We start from the raw sequence: 17,359 nt of genomic DNA, 5'->3' as shown, positions 1-17,359 counted from the left end.
GCTGGCAGTGTTTGCTATTTTAATTCAATCACTAAGAAACAATAAAGGGAGCTATTTATGGGAAAGCAATGGAACTCCAGAGTCACTGGGAGGTGAGCAGTGCTGGGGGGGCTCTAATCTGTGGTTACAGCAGCAAGAGGTGTTTTATTGAGAAGCTGAGCTCAAGGTTCCCCCCTCCCCTCAGTCCTTGTAGCCCTCACCCCCCTTTGGAGTCAATTAACAGCAATCAGACATACTGCCCTGCCCTGGGGAGCAGCCCTTGTGCTTCCAAAAGCACCCAGCAGAGCCTGGGAGAGGAGGACTTTGGTTTGGAAAATAAACTGTGCAGTATTTGGTTTCAAGAGTCCACCACAACGCAGCTGATCAATAAATGTCCTTTTAGCTGACACACCACACTCACACAGCTTCAAGTTTTCAGTACAATCCTTCATCTCTGTTTAAATGTCTGCCTAGTCCCAAATTCCAAATGTTTTCTGGAAGTCACATAACTCAGCCAGACCCAAACCCAAACAGCACTCGACCATAAAAGTGGTGCAGAAGGTGAACAACAGGGAGAGGTTTTTGAGGAACCTACAGGAATCAATGCAGCTCAGTTCATTCGTGGCATCACTTGTTTTGAAAGCTGGGGCTGATCTCACATTTGCCAGAAGGAGATACTGTGTGACACACAGCCCTGGTCTGTGGGCTGCATTGTGGACAGAGTTCAGGCCATGGAAAATGTGAAAGGGACACAAAGAAACAATGGGAATGATTGGCACAAGGGCTGCAACAAGACTCAACAGCCCCACTGGCACTCGGCTGGCTTGCAGGCAGCCAGGAGGGGGGAGCCTGCCCTGCACAAAAGCCTTTTGAAAAGGTGTTTGTCCCAAGGAGCAGTGCCAAGGCTTCCTTCAGCTGGGCTCCAGCTGACTTGGAGACCTCAGGAGAGGGGTGACCCTGATGGACTCCAGTCCTCTGCAGAAAGGAGGAGCTGTGGGGGCACTCTGGGAAAAGCCACAGCCAGCAGCATGGCTCAGGTCAGATGGGGAAGTTCAGGTTGAACAGAGATTTGCTTAAAGACTTAAAAGGCACCCTGGACTGTCAAAAGAGATAGTGGCAAGCAGAGCTCAGAGAAGTCAAAGGATCAAAATTTAAATAAAAAGTCCCCAAAATAGGAGAGGAAGCAGGAATCCAAAAGGAGGTGGGTCACAAGTCAGGTCACAAGCCAGCCTATCTGAATTTCAAAGCCTCAACAAGCTTTGGAAGCAGCAGGATCCAGCTTTCCCTGCTCCAGATGAAAAGCAAGTTTCCCTTTTTGGTGTAGCTGGGCACAGCACTGGGACATGGAGGAATCACAAGTCACTGCCTCTGAACCCTGAGGTGATGGGATAATAATTTGATGTAGCTGTACAAGATAACAGCAAGAACTATGCAAAACCCAGGCAGTCCCAGCAACAGCTCCCTCCTCAAAATGCTCCTGGGAATAACTTGCGGCATCTTAAGTTGCAAGTTAAATTAACAGGATTTCCTCCTCTGTGTCAGAGGAAGGGTTGAGAGTTCAACTTATTGCTTATGAAAAGCAGCAAATGTCAGAATCAAAAAGTGGTTTAGATTTTTCAGCTGACATTTTATAAAATGGACAGAGTGGAGCAAAACACTCAAGGAGATGCTGGAGAGCTGAGCTAGAAAAGCCCAGCAAATCTCTCCTTTCAAGTTCTATCTTTCAAAGGCTGGGGGAAAAAAAAAAAGTATTTTTTAAAAACAAGCACCTGCTGTTGAGCACGGAGAGCCAAAGACAGAGGACAGCTTCAGGATCTCTGTGGAATGAGTTTATGCAGAAAGACAGGCCATGGACATTGGTCTCCTCCTCCTCCTGAAAACAGCAAGAATAGCCCTTTTCTTCTCCTCCTGTTTGTGCAGCTGTAGCCTTGCTGGCAAGAGGGGAAGGAGAATGAGCTTGAATCCTGAAAGGAAAGAAAACCAACAAAACCCAGTGAGTTCCTGAGAAAAGCAGCCTATCTCCTAGACTTGTGCATTAAAGCTGTTGCTTTGTTCCTAGACTCAGGCTCAGACATATCATTAGCATTCCCAGCTCACTCCTTCCTCATCCTCTTTATGTGCAACTCACAAGTGGAGAGGTTTTTAATAATAAATTGGGGAAAATTTGATAGCACAGCTCAAAAATACAATATCCACACAGCAGCTCCCACAGCATATCTCAGCTGGGCAGAGGGCACAGGCTGTGAGGTGAACAAAGCCCATTTTCTGTCAACTTTGGATAGAAATTGTAACTTCCTGCCAGCTTTTGTCAATTAGCTCTGTATTTGCTGTTCTGGCAGCCCCAACAGCTCCCCTTTGCTAGAGGCAACAAATAAGCACCTTGTTGGGAGATCATACAGCTGTTACCCAGGATCCTACTTAGCATTTTTGTCTTCCAATCCAAGTTTTAAAAAAAATGGAAATAAAAAAAAAAAGCAGCAGGGTAAATTGTCTTGCTAAAGCCAGAGAAAAACAAACTCAGGGACAATTTGTGCCTGAGCTATCCAGAGATAAAGAACTCAAGGATGCTGCCCCATACTGCCCTGCTGGGGGGAAAATTCAGCAAATATTCAGCAACTTCTTTAACCAGGCAAATAAAGATTTTTTCCTACATTTAACACCTCTGGTCACAGAGACACAGAAACTCAGTTGTACCATAGAAACACTTCTAGTGTCAGTATTTATTTTTACCTTAATATACATTTATACAGGCCATAATAAAAAGGCTATTACGCAACAGTTCCGTGAGTTATTACCTAGTTCCAAGAATAATGCATGCAATTACAAAGGAGAGGTAGAAACACCGTATTAAAGACCTAAAAATACAAACATTATATAAACAAACACTTTCAAATTAACTGTTGGAATTTCATACAGATAAATAAGGTAAAAAGTACATTACTCTGTCAAAGTAAAGGAAACACATGGTTATCCCAACACTGAAACAATATTTTGATGTGTAAGCCCTGTACAACTTTGTCAAATAGTTCAGACCACTGTGTTTAAGAGGATTAAAATGATTTTGTCCTGGAGAATGGTTTATTCAAGTATTCAAGCAGTTGAGTAACAAAAAAAGTCCCAAAAACAAAGTATAGGAACCATTTCCAGAGAAGCTGATCTGCCCAAATACTTTGCAAATCGCTGTCCTGATGATCTCATGGGATGCTTGAAATGACAATGCCTATAAGGCTAAATGAAGCTTCCCACCTCTCCCCCAAAATGCACACAAAATAATCCTGATTTTTCACACACTCTATTTGTAGAGATCCTACATCATTTTATCAGCATCTCAAACCACAACATTATTTTCTGGTTTGTTTTTTTTTTTAACTTTTTTTTTTGCATGGTTCCTTGCAGAACCTTTCAGTTTACAGTATTTATTGTAATACTGCCCAAGAAACAAACTACAGAGAACTGTCATTACACCCCTAAAGACTGCAGGCATTAATGCACATATTGCATGCACAACAAAAGATGCAACCAAATCTATAGAAAAAGCAAACAACCAGCAACTCAACATTGCTATTACTGAGAAAGTCCAGAGCAGTAGTTACTCAAGTATTAGACAAATAGGTATAAAATGGCAAGGTTCACATGAATACAAGTTTTTACACAGTTTGTTTGAAAGTCTTCTAGAAGCTACATTTGAAATTCTGAAAAGAATTTTATGTACACTGAAATGAAATTCAGCCAAGTCCATTGTGCCTTCTTTCTCTAGATTTTTTTTTTTAAATTTAGTTCTTCAAAAATGAATATACAGTTGCTTTAGTAAATTAGTGCAAAACAAAATATTTTGGAAGAAGATCATCAAATAGTATCCACATCAGCTGAAAACCCCCTGGGGATTTTGCACAGATGGAGGGAATTTTTTCCATCCCCACTTTTCCCCTGGGGTAAGAGCGTGTTTGCCATCCCTTCATATGACAACCTGAGCCATGTGTACAACAGGTGAGCTCCAGACAAGGCAGCTGAGCCCCAAAAAGCTTCAAGCAGCACTTGCACATGGTTAGGGCTTCCCAAATTCACTCAGCCACATTTTACTGAACAGCTTTAAAAACTCTTGAGGCAATCTTCTGAGGGAAATGTCTTTTTTTGTACCTGATGCAGAAGGATCCGCTCCCTAAAAACCTCACGAGGGAAAAACAACAACCCCTGATCATTCCAGTTCAAAGCACACGTACAAGGATCAGTTTGAAATGTGAAGAGAGATTCTTTTAAATTCTGTTGCTAGGAAGGAAAAGGAGCTGCTGGATTGGTAAGGCAAGTGTACTTTTGGAATTTCTCCTCTTTGAATACGCTGCTGTTTCTTTGGTAGTCACCACAGAAATGTAAGAATCATCTTCCACATGGGGCAGAACAAGGACAACAATGAAGCTGTAGTGAAAAAAGTGCAGTATCACTGATGTGGTCCCTTATGTTCACACCATCTGGTCCTCAGGATATTCCTACTGCTCATACACAGCCACTGTGCTGTAGCAGAGTGCAGAAAGCCTTCGCTCAATGCTGGATTTATCTGCAGAGAGAGGCACAACACAGGTGATCACCAGACTTATTTTACAATTAATTCATTCTGTGTAATTTCATTATTCAGCTGAACTTACACTTGTGTACATTTTCTATATCTGCAGGGTCTTGCAGTATTTTAGTCAGTCCCTCCAGCAGCAGGGCTGCCTTGTGGTATCGATATGTGATATCCTCAGTTTGCTGGAACATCTCATCCAGAGCTGCTGACTGCACCTGCAATCAGTCAGACAGTTCACAAACTCCATTAGGCAGGCAGCAAAATGCAAAATTCAGAATTAATCACCTAAAAGTGTCATTAGAAACTCTTTTTCAGCTTTGATTTAGCTGATGTGTTGTTGTAACTAAGACAACAAAACGAAGGTGGAACTGGATGATCTTTAAGGTCTCTTCCAAACCATTCTGTGATTCTGACACAGAATCTGACACAGATTCTAACACAGCACCTGTGCTGTGATAATATTCTGCACAAAAAAATCCATAAAAGCATTTTTATATGAATAAATATGCTCATTCTTCCACCTGCATTTTCTTGTAAAGAAATGAATTAATTGTGAGAATATTCTGCACAAAAAAATCCATAAAAGCATTTTTTATATGAATAAATATGCTCATTCTTACACCTTGCATTCTCTTGTAAAGAAATGAATTAATTGTGAGAATATTCTGCACAAAAAAAATCTATAAAAGCATTTTTTGATATGAATAAATATGCTCATTCTTACACCTGCATTTTCTTGTAAAGAAATGAATTAATTGTGAGACTATTCCGCACCAAAAAAATCTATAAAAGCATTTTTTAATATGAATTAATATGCTCATTCTTCCACCTGCATTTTCTTGTAAATAAATGAATTAATTGTGAGACTATTCCTCACCAAAAAAATCTATAAAAGCATTTTTTAATATGAATTAATATGCTCATTCTTCCACCTGCATTTTCTTGTAAATAAATTAATTAATTGTGCACAGCACCACCATCAGGGTTAAGTACAACATTTGTCAGAATCTTTTGTGTGACACAAGAATTCCCTCTCATCACTAAAGCAGTTCACTTTTCCTTTGTGGTCACTGAAAAGATCAGTTCTATTTTCTGGTTCTGTAGAAGAGATCTGGGAGAGAAGGCAGCAATTCCTGAGTTCAGGGAAGAGGAGGGACTCACCATTTCCACAGCACAGTTGTAGATGAGTTTCTCTGCAGTCACACTGTTGATTTCATCAATGAACCTTTGCTTGTCCGAAAAGAAACGATTCAACTTTTCTGTCAATTTTTTGCACATTCCAATACAGAATTTGTATCTCTCATTGAGGCTTTTCACAACTGGGAGAAAGGTAAGAAGAAATTGAAAAAAAAAAATCCAAACAAAACTCAAACAACTCAGCCTAAGTTCAGCTTTGTAAAGAAAACTTGTTTAAATTTGTAGTTTTAGTGTTTATTTACTCCACCACTTCTATGACTTGAGTATCTATCACATAATTTCCATTTCAAGTTAATGAATACCCATTTCCTAACTGCTTCTGGCTGTTTACTATGAGAGTTGTGCAATTCTACATATCTACAGTTCTCCTGCAGAGAAGAAAAACAAAACAAAGGTTGCAACTTCAGCTTTCTGAGTGATGTATCAGCAAAGAAAATTCACAAGCAAAGCAAATTAGATGATGTTGCATTTACCTTGCTTAACAGCAGTGGATGGGTTCAGTTTGCCAGATTTGACCTGTGCTTTGGCAAGATGCAGAGAAGATGCCAGTAACTGGGCAGCTTTCATATACAACACCAGCTGCTCCACTTGTCTAGGGAGAAAAGGGGAGAAAAAGTAATTTATGCATCAAAATATCTTTTTTGAATGCATTCAACCCAGGGGCAGACATCACTTTTTAATCACAACACCCCACAGGAGCCAGCAACAGCAGAAAAGGCAGACAGATGTTTAAAATGCAGCTCCACCCCTCCCCTCCCTTCCCTTCACAAACACTCTGTCATGGGGTGAGGGGACATCTGCTCATTTAGGAGTTGCAGCAGCAAAGACAAACTGCTTTAAATGCAGACTTTTGAGAAAGGAGCACTTATTTGTGGGGACTCTGCCCGAGGTCAGTGTCTCACCACAAGGGACAGGGTGTACTTCTCATTTCCTATCCCCCTGGAATTCTCAGCTGTGAAAAGCAAACACTTGACAGGGGTTTTCTGTTGGGTTTTTATTACTTCAGGAAAAAGGCAGGAAGTAGAACTGCCCTTTCCTACCACTTCAAACTTCTCACATTTTTCCTTGCTTTTGATTTTGTATTAGGGCTGACTGTTTTGTCCAGTGAATCCAAATTTGGACACTTCTCCCCTCCCAAACTCCACCTCAGGCCTTCAGTCAACAGGAAGGGATGAGGGCTCAGATCTGCATGAAGCTGGTACATAATTTTCCTTGCTCAGAAAGGAATGCACTGCTGACCTCAAGCCTGAGCTTGATACTTTCCCCAGGAAAGTGGCAGAACAGAAAAAAATATTTTATCTTTGCTCTTTCTGATCTGTCTTCATAAAAAAATAATTCCTATAAAGATTCTCTACAGGAAAGCAATCACTCCCAGCAACAAGGGCAGAGTTTCAATACATTTTTAAGTGTTGGATCTTGACTAATTCTCTCTCTGATTGCAAACTCACCCCCATTCCTTGCTGAGCTGGCTGATCTGATCCACAACGATGCTCTCCTGGATCTGGTACAGTGACACAGCAGAAGTGCAGAGCTCTGGGTTGCCCCCTCTCACTGCTGTCAGATCCAGGACACACTCTGTAAATGTCAGCATCATGTTCAGGTGACGCAGGGTGTCTGTGTGCTCTCTCTGGCAGAGGGAAAGATGACAGCAATTTAACCACTCTGAGCCATCAGCCACGTTTAAAACTCTTGTTAATCACTTCAGGATTTCTTGTTATGTCAGTTCTGTGCAGGAATCACATTGTGCTAGAGGCAGCATTAGGGATGACAGAACCAAATGGGCCCCAACAGATCTGAACTTGTTCTCTTTGTTAATGAATTCAAGATATTGTAGCTTAAACTTTGGAGTCTTTCAACAAAGCCAAAGGAATTGGTACATGGAGTTCTGTGTTGAAACCTGAGGAACTAAAGGAATCACAAGTTGGACAAATTATTTATTTTATTATCAGCAACACAAAAGTATGCTTGGCACTTGTGTGAGGAGCCAGGAGGAACATTTGGCTTTTATTATGTAATAGACTTAATACCTACAAAAGAACTGATCTGCCTCACTGTAATTTACACCTGGTTCTGGAATTAAATTGTGTCAAAAGGTGGCAAAAGTGTACAGTTCAGACTAAAAACTTCAGTTGGAGTGAGCAGCTCAGTGCTGCTCTGTCAGTAAAACACACAGAGCACATGCAGAGCTCCTCCTCAAAAAGAAGCCTTCAAAACTAATCAAACATATCTTAGCAATGTTGATAATATTTTAATTAATAATACAGGTCTAAATACATTTAAAATTCTATCTGTGGAAAGAATACAGTGCACTGGTAAGCATTCATGTTATAAGAGATATCCAATAGGGACTCAAACACCTTCCAGCAACATGTGAATGAGAAACCAGAACAGCAATCTGTCTGGAGAAATGTACACTCCAAGAATAGCATTCTGGTGAAAGACCACCCCAATTTGTGTTTTTAAAGTGTCACTCCCCCACACATCCTAAAAAAATATAGGACAGTCTTCCCACAAGTGGGATTGAAGTCATTCCCTGACTGTGAGGAAGGAATGAAATGCCCAGAGGGGTTTGTTACTGTCAGCACCCACAGCCACTGGCATGAACAGAGCCCTCTCTGGGAGGCTCTGGGGGACAAAAGCAAACATGTTCCTCTGGTTACCAATTCAAACATATCAAATGCCAGCAATAACTACCAAAAAGAAACTGGCAACTACTGATCCAGCAATATTTACAAGGTCCTAAACATAAAAACCAACAAGTGAGACAGCACAGAGGAAACTACAAAGCACATGGAGCAACCCTGATTTACCACATCTGTACCAGCAACATCACACATTAGAAAACATGAAATGATTGATTCTATACCTCCATTAAAGTTTCCTCAGGCAATTCAGGAGCTTCAAAAGTGATAAATCCCTCTAGGCTGGGAGGGGAAGTACCATAGGGGATGTACTTCAGACTGGGAGCTGCCTCAGCCCCTGGGGGAGAGGAGCCCATGTAAATGCCAGGAGGAGAGCCCATGTACACACGGCCACTGGTGGAGCACAGGGACCCTCCAGAGCTGTTTGATCCCACTGCAAGAAAACAACACACACATTCAGTCTGATGCAGCCCTGGGGCTGGGGGTGACAGCAAGGGACACAGGAGGAGGCAGCACAGAGACCCCATGGAGTCTCTCCTCACTGCTCCTGCATGGCCCTGCAGGGAGTGCAGAGGGTGAAATGCAACAACAGTGACAACTCCTAAAGCTCTGGACTCATGGCTGACAAGGACTGCAGCTTGTGCTGTGGCTCACACTGCCCACCTGAACCCTTCACCCTGAGCTCTTTGATATTTGGCAGCACAGATATTTGATGCTGGCTGATATTTGACATTTGGCTCTTGCCAAACTGCAGCTCCCACCCCTGCTGTGCTGCTTCTGGGACAAAGAATGGCAGCAGGCAAAAATCAGAATTCTGACTTTCCCTCTCCACCTTTGCCATGGAGATCACACTCCCAGTGAGGTTACTCACAGCTGGATTGTACATCTGTGCCTTTGACTCTCTTTGGGGGAAAAAGGCAGAAACCATCTGTATTAATCTCTACTTTCCAGGGTAGCAATCAGGCCCCAGAATTGGACAAGCCCAAGTGCTGCCTTTGAGAAATGCCCACACAAATGCCAGGAAAGCCTTACCTGAGGTGGTTCTGGTTCTGAGGACCATGTGGGTGCAGGTGGGAGGGGTGGCACTGCTTGGAGGGGACCCCACAGTGAACATGACAGCCCGAGAACTTGCCCCACTCGCCATGGATGGAGTTGCCATTGCAATTCCATAGGCTCCTGCTGGAGCTGGGAGAGAACATTTTAGCAAGTCAGTCCTTATTCCATGTAATCACAGCAAGAAGTAATTATATGCAGCAAATTGGAGCAATGCAACACCATGTGCTTTGATGCAGATCCAAGCCCTGGACTAAGTTAGAAGTTCTCACAGGAAATAAAAGCAGCTGAGTGGACAGTCTTGGTGAGACACAGACAGTCAAGGTGCAGTTTAATGTGTATTTTTACTTTCAATACCTCAGTGTTCTACTCTCACCCAGAAAAGAGCAACAGAGACTCCCTGAGAGCCTGAAGATGTCAGTTTTGCAGTAAAAGACAAAGCAGAAAAATTCTAAAGGCAGATTGTGCCAGGTCTGGAGGCTAAAGACCAGCCCTGTCTGCAGAGCTCCTTCCACCTGCTCAGAAGGGAGAACTTCTGGTGGTGGCAAGGGACAAACTCAGGAAGGAGGAGAAAAAACCCAACCAAACACCCAGAGCGATATAAATCGGCTTTCATATGTAATCAAGGTGGAAAATGAAAAGCCACAAATGCTAAATTAAAAATAAAACCAAACCAGAAAATCCCAAACCCCTCCAGCCAGCACAGGCAGTCAGATATTTCTATGTTTAGACAGAAATAAGTATTTTCCTGTCTCAGTTATTTTTAAAGCTATGCTAAAGAAATGGAACAGATCCCCTTAAACATTAAAAAAAGCCTTCTGTGCTGAGGCTAAAAATTGTCAGAACCAATTCTCCAAGCTGGAAGCAGAGCTGTGATCCAGCTGGCATTCCATAAAAACCCAGGCACAGGGAAAGAGCTTGGATTTATCACTCTGATCCTCACCTGTATCCATTGGTCTCTCTGTGTTGAGGCTGTCTGTGCTGCCTTGGTACAACTGGCCCCCAAGGGTGGTTTTTACCTGTTGATCTGACAGCTTCCCAGTACTAACAGACCTGGACAGGAAAACACATCAAATCCCAAAAAAAAAAAGGTTATTCAGGAATATCATCCAACTTGCAACTAAGGATAACCAAGATTCTTGGTATTTACTACAGAGAATTTTTCAACAAAAATGGAAATCTTGCTTGTTATCGTGGATCTTCTAAAATAGAGCAATCCATAAAAATAAAGAGACCTTTTCCTCTTGAAAAATTTATGTTGCAAATTTTGCCATAGATATTTTCAAGCAAAAATTCTACAGGCTTTACAGAGGCAATGAAATTCCAGATTCAGCTAATCAAAACAAAAGGGAACTAGACAGCAACACAAAGTGCTCCAGGAAGTCTCTGCTATATTTATAGCCTGTACAAAATGTTTCTGTTGCACACACCAAACCTCAGCATCCCCTTACAGCTTTTTCACCCTCTGAGAGTTGCTGTGTGCAGTTGTGCTGCTCAGGGATGCAAAGTTTATCCTAAAGCAAATGGGAGAGCTCTAAAATATCATTTTAACAGAGAGCTTTGGGGAAATATCTTGTATAAACACCTCATTTACTCAAAGATATCATTTCCTCTTTCAAAATTCAGCCTGAAATTTGATGAATGTTCTGTTCCTGGCAGTGCCTACCTGCCAAAGGTGGTTTTGCTGTGCTGCTCTCCTGCCTGTTTGTCAGCTGCCTGGCTGGAGTGGAAGTGGCTGAAGTCCCTTGGCTCAGTGATATCTTTAGGCTGCAGCGGCGTTTCAGCCAAGCCCTGGCGGTTTGCCAGGGCCAGCAAGTTGGAGGATGCTTGAGTTTTAGGGATTTTAAAAGGAGCTGTTGCCTTTAAGAATCAAAAGCAAGAAAACACACAAAAAAAATCAAAGTTAGAGCCCTGAATTTTTTTTTTTTCAGGCAGTGTGTGACTGAGGATTGGAAATGTAACAAACCTTGGTGGGGGAGCCGATGATGGTGGGCAGGGGGGTTTTGAAGAGCCAGTCTGAGCTCCTGGGAGAGGATCCCATGTGCTTGGTGGGGGATGTCCCCAGGCTGCCTGGCCTGCTTGGCTGTGGAGAATGACTGTAGCCATAGCCAGCATAGGATGGGCAAACTGGGTCTGAATGCTGCTTTCTGAGCTTCTGCTTGTTCTGGTAGATATCTGTGAGAGTAGGAGCACTCTGCAACCTGGCTCCCATCAGAAGGGACTGTGGGGACTGAGATGGTGGCACAGGAGAACCTGTGGAGATGACAAACAAGAAGGTAAAATTCTATTTGCAGTGCTTGCAAAATACATTGATAAAACTCAAAATTTCAGAGAACAACATTAAACTGCAAATATTGAGATGTGTTTGATCATTAGCTCACTAGACAGCAAGGAGAATGGATTTGGCCCATGGATTATTTGAACTATTGCTACACCACACTGATGAGACCTCCAAGCTGCCAAATGGGCACAATTTCAGGCTGACAGCTGTCCTGGCAGCTGCACAACATCTGGCAACCTGCACCAAGACAAATAAAGTGGTTGGATTCAGCAGGAATGGCACAACCAGCACTGAAATCCAAAGCTGAATAGAGGTTCTCAAGGCCTGGAATGATTTTCTTGCAAACAAGAGTGTGAATGGGACATTGCATGTTAATGACTTGTTTTGTGTGCAATGGCTTCATTTACAGACAAAGGCAGCTCATGTTCCTGCAAGAAAACCAGGAACTAAAAAGAACCAAATTATTCAGATGGAACAGTTTGGGGACATGACTTTGAGCAGTTGTTTACTTTTCAGTCTGTCAGACTGAATCTTGTTTCAAAAGCTGACAGAGGAAGTTCACACTTAGGTATGAGTGCAGCTTCTCCTAAAGCAAATGGGAGAGCTCTAAGTTATCATTTAAACAGAGTTCTGGGGAAATAACTATATTTATCAACACCTCACCTACTTAAAGATGACCCTCCTCTTTCAAAATTAGGCCTAAAATTTGATGAAATGTTCTGTTCCTGGTGTATGTTTTTATGTCTCATGATAAGGAACTGTGCAAAGTTACAAACAGTACATCAGACTTCAGCATTATGGCCACAGCTTCCCAGAGAAAATGCCTGCCTGTGACCTCCAAGAACTGACACTGAAGGGAGTTTCACTCATGTTTTAAGAGAAAAAATAAAAAAAAAAAAAAAAAAAAAAAGGAAGAGGGGAAAAAACTGAACCATACAACTAGAACCATACAACCATTTTAAAGCTGGCCACGAGAATCTTCTCAGAGAGGCTTCATTTCATGTCTGCTCAAAAAAACCACCCCAAACTTCTTGCAGTTTGCTCAGCAAAGTGTCCAGCTGTTACAACACATCCTTCAGCCTTCTTAAGTCCATGTTTTTACTAGTTGGATTTTGAATATGAGCTACTTCATCTTGATTTCATTCCCCTCCATTAGGCAGCATGTTTCAGAACAGTCTGCCTGCCTGCAGCTCCAGCAGAGGGATCAAGTCTATTTCTCATTAATTTTCCAGCCAAGAATGTGCTTGCCTGAAATCCCTCTGCTTGTCTGTCTCACAGCACTGGAAACTCTTCACCTGTAGTTTTAGATCAGTCTGAAATCTCACTGGTTACAGTTCCAGTGCTGTTGGCACCCCCAGGGAATGCTCCTGAATTAAAAGTGTGTCCTCTGCTGCCACTGGCAGCAAGAACAGCTCAATTAGTTCAGGAGCTACATTACGAAAGACATCTTCAGTCCTTAGAAAAATCTCAGCTCAGATGACCTCACCTCACCCAAAGCAAAAAACTGCTTCCCACAGCCATTAAAATGCTGAGAGACAGGCTTGCTGCAATTTGTGGTATTGCACAAACAAAAATACCACTGCAGTCATTTCAAATTAAGAAGTGAAACTAAGAAGGAAAAAAAAAGAATGCAGAAAACATATGAAGAATGAAACATTAAAACCCCTGCCAGCCACAAAAACACTGCTGTGGTGTGTTGCAAGTTAGTTTGATACTGGCAAAAGGCACTAAACCAACAGCCTGACAAAACTCTATCCAAAGTAAAGTTGCAACAAGAAAAGCAAACACGGTGCTTTGTATTCTCTTCACCCACACCCCTTCTCACTTTTTAAGAGACCATTTCATATCTAAGGATTCACTCATTCCTTTTGTTGAGCCAGCCAATGGCACAGCAATTATCAAGGCAATTTTTGAGACACATCATAGAACTTATTCCATATGGATGAAGCCATTCCCAGACATGTCTACTGAAAGAAGTGAAGGCTCTACCATGCCCAGATGGCTTTGGACAAGTGTTTAAATAGGAGAAAAACTCACAATACAGTTTCAATATCATATAACAGAAAGTAAAAATAAAAAGTATAACTAGTATTTTAGCTAGAGAAGAAAATGCACCCAAAATGTGCACAGAGCAGAAGAACAAGCTGCTGAATTGCATTTTCTTATACCAAAGCCTTCTGGCATTACAGTGCAATTCCATCTTTAACAGTCTCAGAACATCTTCAAGTCCTATTTCTTCTTGATCTTCTTTTTTTTTTCCCTGCTGGCATGCCATGATGATTTATGACTTGCAAAGCTTGCTGACTGCTTAGCAACAGCAACATCAGATCCCAATGATTTCCCAAGGGAATGTGGAAAACGTGTTGCACGCTGTGCACTGGCAGCTCTGCCTCCCTTTCTGAGAACTGGCATGACAGAGCTGGTCTATCAAAACCAGATTCTCAGAAGCATGTTACTACCATTCATTATAAACCAGCCCTGGTTAAGGACAGTTTCATCACAGTTGTTTTTCCATCTTGAGAATAAGAAATTTCAGTCGCTGTCTTACTGTGTAGGGAATTAGTTATGGGTAAAGGGGTCACCAGGCCACAAATGGGCATTTTCCACAAAAACTCCGTGGGTCCTATTAACCCATTCTAATGTGTGTTGGCTCTCCTACCTCTTCACAAAATGCTCTAGAAGCTCTGGCAAAATAATGCTGATTGCACTGTCCAAAGTCACTCACCTGAGAAGTTTCTACTCCTTGATTCATGTCCTTGGAGTTGTCCACAACAGCAGTGCCCGAGCTGCTCAGGTATGGTTCCAACTATGCAAACAAAACCAAAATGTGGATTTACACTTTCTACTTCACTTACAAAGCTAAAGCAATTCACAACCTAGTTAGTTTACTTCTGTGAGCCATTTAACAGAAATTATTTCTGCATACATGACCTGGCTGGGCGTGTTGTAGTTTGACATTAATTTCAAGCAAGAATCAGAGTTCTGAATGACTGCAGATAAAGCTTTACTAATTGCTGAGCATTTCTGTGCTTACCTAGTGGTGAAGGAGAGTATGGTCTGGAAGATCCTGTGGACAGCCTGCGCCCCACGGCCTGGGCAGGGTCAGCAGGCACAGGAGAGCACGAGCCCATCTTCATGAACCCCATGGGGCTGGTGTTGGAGCGCCTCACCACCCCGGCTCTGCAAGGAAAACAGGGCTCACACACACTGTGCTCTCCTTGAGACAAGCTTCAGAACCCCCCTGAGGAGTCTGATCAGTTAAAGGAAATGCTGCTGCTTCAGCTAAGAAGTTAAGCTTTCCATACTGACAATAATCAAGGTTTAATTTCCTTTGTTACCATACTTTTAAATGTTGAATGCCATAATAGTCTGTTAACTTGAGAACATTAAAACAGACTTCTCTTAGTAGACCTAATCTTCAAAAAAACTTATCATCAATTTTTTTTATTTCCCAACCAAGTATGTGGCCACATTTCTCTTCACAGAGAAAAGCAAAGCACAACTTCCCAAAGATTTTCTGGGATTCCCATTCTCTGAACGTCAGAGAAAGAAAAAAACAATTCTTCTCTCATTTACTGCTGCTGTGTTTTGGAACAAGCAGAATGCATCGAGAAAGATCATTTACCTGAAAGAATTTGCTTGATTGGATTCTGGTGTGAGTGTTTTGATTCATTAACAAGTTGAATCCATGTGTGTGTGTGTCAGGACTGTCAGCTGACAGCCATGAGATTCTAGGCAGTTGAGTTCTTGTACAGATTCAGTGTAATATAGTATAATACAGAATAATATAGTATAATAAAGTAATTAATGATATCTGATATCCCTAGAGTCAGATGCATAATTTTCTCCCCTTTGTCAGGGGTGCACTGCTTTTACAATACAAGTATAGCTTAAATTCCCATTTTTTAAACAGCAAAGATTCTCATAAAATTTTCATATTGTGTCTGGAATACAGATAACTGAAAACAGATTATTTAAGGGAAAGTCATTTCCCTACATGTAGCAGCTATAATCAAATCAGGGATCCTGGAAAAAATGTGCAAGAAACCCTCGGTTTTGTTTTTGTAAAGATCTCCAGAGTTCTGAGTAGTCTATTTATGAGTCTTTGACCTTCACCAGCCTGATCTTGTAGAGCACAAGGCAGAGAATAAGCCTGGCTCACTAGAGCTGTGTAATGAGACAAGCTGGTTAACAGGCATGCCAAAAATTGTTTCCTTGATATTCTACAGAACAAAGCATTCATCTCATCACTACATGTGTGAAAACAAACCAGAACTTATTACTGACATTTCAGTTCATGATGTAATGCCATGCAATACACAAAGAGCAGCAAAAAAAAGCAAGACTTCATCTTTTTACCTTCTTGGCTGCATTTTGAGTGAAAGAACAAGCTCAATTTGTTTTCATGAAATATTTCAAGCGCCCATCCAACAATCTTGAGATTGTGAAGGGCTTTTATTTGTTATCATTGAAACGTCTCTTTAGCAAGACAGCAGGGACATCTGCCTGTCTTGTCTCGGCTGTTTTAATGGCTTGGTAAGGCTCTGGATGGCTTTGAGGCAGCTTGCGCTCTAAAGGATGAAAGGAGCCTTCAGGTTTTTCAGTTCTTCAGTGTTGTTTCTTAATTCTTATCTACAATATTTTCTCTTGGCTTGACAGAGGTCTGCACAGCAAGCTAGCTATGAGCACATTGACCTCCCTCGGGGCGGTCGTTTATTTTTATACTAAAAACTACGTGTAAGGTATTTACCTTTTCTTCTCAATACTTTTCACTCTTATTGACAAGTGCACATTCAGTAAGAACTAATCTCAAAGTGCTACTATCACCATCGAAGATGGATGACAAGAAGAAGAAGAAGGAGGACAGGACACGCTCTAATTCTTTCATCTTGTCTCTTAGAACCCCCCTGTACCGAGATTCTAAAACCTGTGTTTTCACTCTATAATTATTCTATCTTTTCACTACTTATCTCCGTGTGATCTTCTCATCTTCATACAGGTGCTGCATCTTGTGCAGGATCAAAGTTTAGCTACCAAACACTTCTGGCAACATTCTTCCGAGCCCCCCAAGGGTTGTCTCGGCGACTCTGCACATCAGGAATGATGTGCTGAGTTCTCACATCTGCCAGGGTACAAACACCAACCAGAGCAAAGAGAAAGGAGCTGAAAAGCCCATCCTCACCTGGGTGAGCCGTGGGGGTTGGACACGGGGCTGGCAGTGGAGGAGAGGTTCTGCTCTATGCGCTGGTAGTTGCGCAGCTGGGTGGGAACCGGGATCGGCGCCGTCTCGCTGCGGGGGGACACGGAAGGCTGACAGTGCCTGGAGATGGAAGGTGTGGAGACAGGAGGTGGAAACAGGAGATGAATACAGGTAGGCAGGTCTCACTCTGTCAGAATTGTACTGCAGGGATTTGGAGGAAATCTAGGAAACAGGTAAATGAATTTCTTCTGTGCTTCCTGCTGAGGTCTCTGCTGGTCCTAAAGCAGCTCCAACGCTGCACAGAGGAGGATCAGGAACTGTTCAGCTCTCCCTGCCTTCCCTGCTCTGCCTGGGATCACACAGAGCTGGGATTTAGCCCTTGGTCACACATCACTGAGATCTCCAGATCCCTCTGACTCCCTGCCAAGCCGCCCTGCTGTGTTTAC

The 17,359-nt window shown here is 42.2% G+C and overlaps 1 protein-coding gene across 1 annotated transcript in view; it reads right to left on the bottom strand.

The window, feature by feature from the left end:
• Positions 1-3,331: 3,331 nt before the first annotated feature.
• ULK2 (unc-51 like autophagy activating kinase 2) overlaps positions 3,332-17,359 on the bottom strand; it is a 37,421-nt gene continuing 23,393 nt past the window's right edge. The window contains exons 16-28 of the mRNA XM_054287273.1: positions 16,896-17,033; positions 14,748-14,893; positions 14,439-14,519; positions 11,399-11,685; positions 11,099-11,292; positions 10,376-10,485; positions 9,412-9,564; positions 8,604-8,812; positions 7,186-7,364; positions 6,211-6,329; positions 5,702-5,859; positions 4,620-4,755; positions 3,332-4,531 (exon numbers count right to left, since the gene is read on the bottom strand). Coding sequence (XP_054143248.1) covers positions 4,464-4,531; positions 4,620-4,755; positions 5,702-5,859; positions 6,211-6,329; positions 7,186-7,364; positions 8,604-8,812; positions 9,412-9,564; positions 10,376-10,485; positions 11,099-11,292; positions 11,399-11,685; positions 14,439-14,519; positions 14,748-14,893; positions 16,896-17,033 — 1,978 coding nt within the window. The 3' untranslated portion in view covers positions 3,332-4,463. The remainder of the gene's footprint in view (positions 4,532-4,619; positions 4,756-5,701; positions 5,860-6,210; positions 6,330-7,185; positions 7,365-8,603; positions 8,813-9,411; positions 9,565-10,375; positions 10,486-11,098; positions 11,293-11,398; positions 11,686-14,438; positions 14,520-14,747; positions 14,894-16,895; positions 17,034-17,359) is intronic.

This window comes from Melozone crissalis, unplaced genomic scaffold, assembly GCF_028551555.1.
Source record: "Melozone crissalis strain CALT ecotype California unplaced genomic scaffold, PUWL_Pcris_2 ptg000057l_1, whole genome shotgun sequence".
In the NCBI taxonomy this organism is placed as follows: Eukaryota; Metazoa; Chordata; class Aves; order Passeriformes; family Passerellidae; genus Melozone; species Melozone crissalis.
The sequence above is the reverse complement of the archived record's forward strand: the minus strand, read 5'-3'. Positions and strand labels throughout refer to the sequence as shown.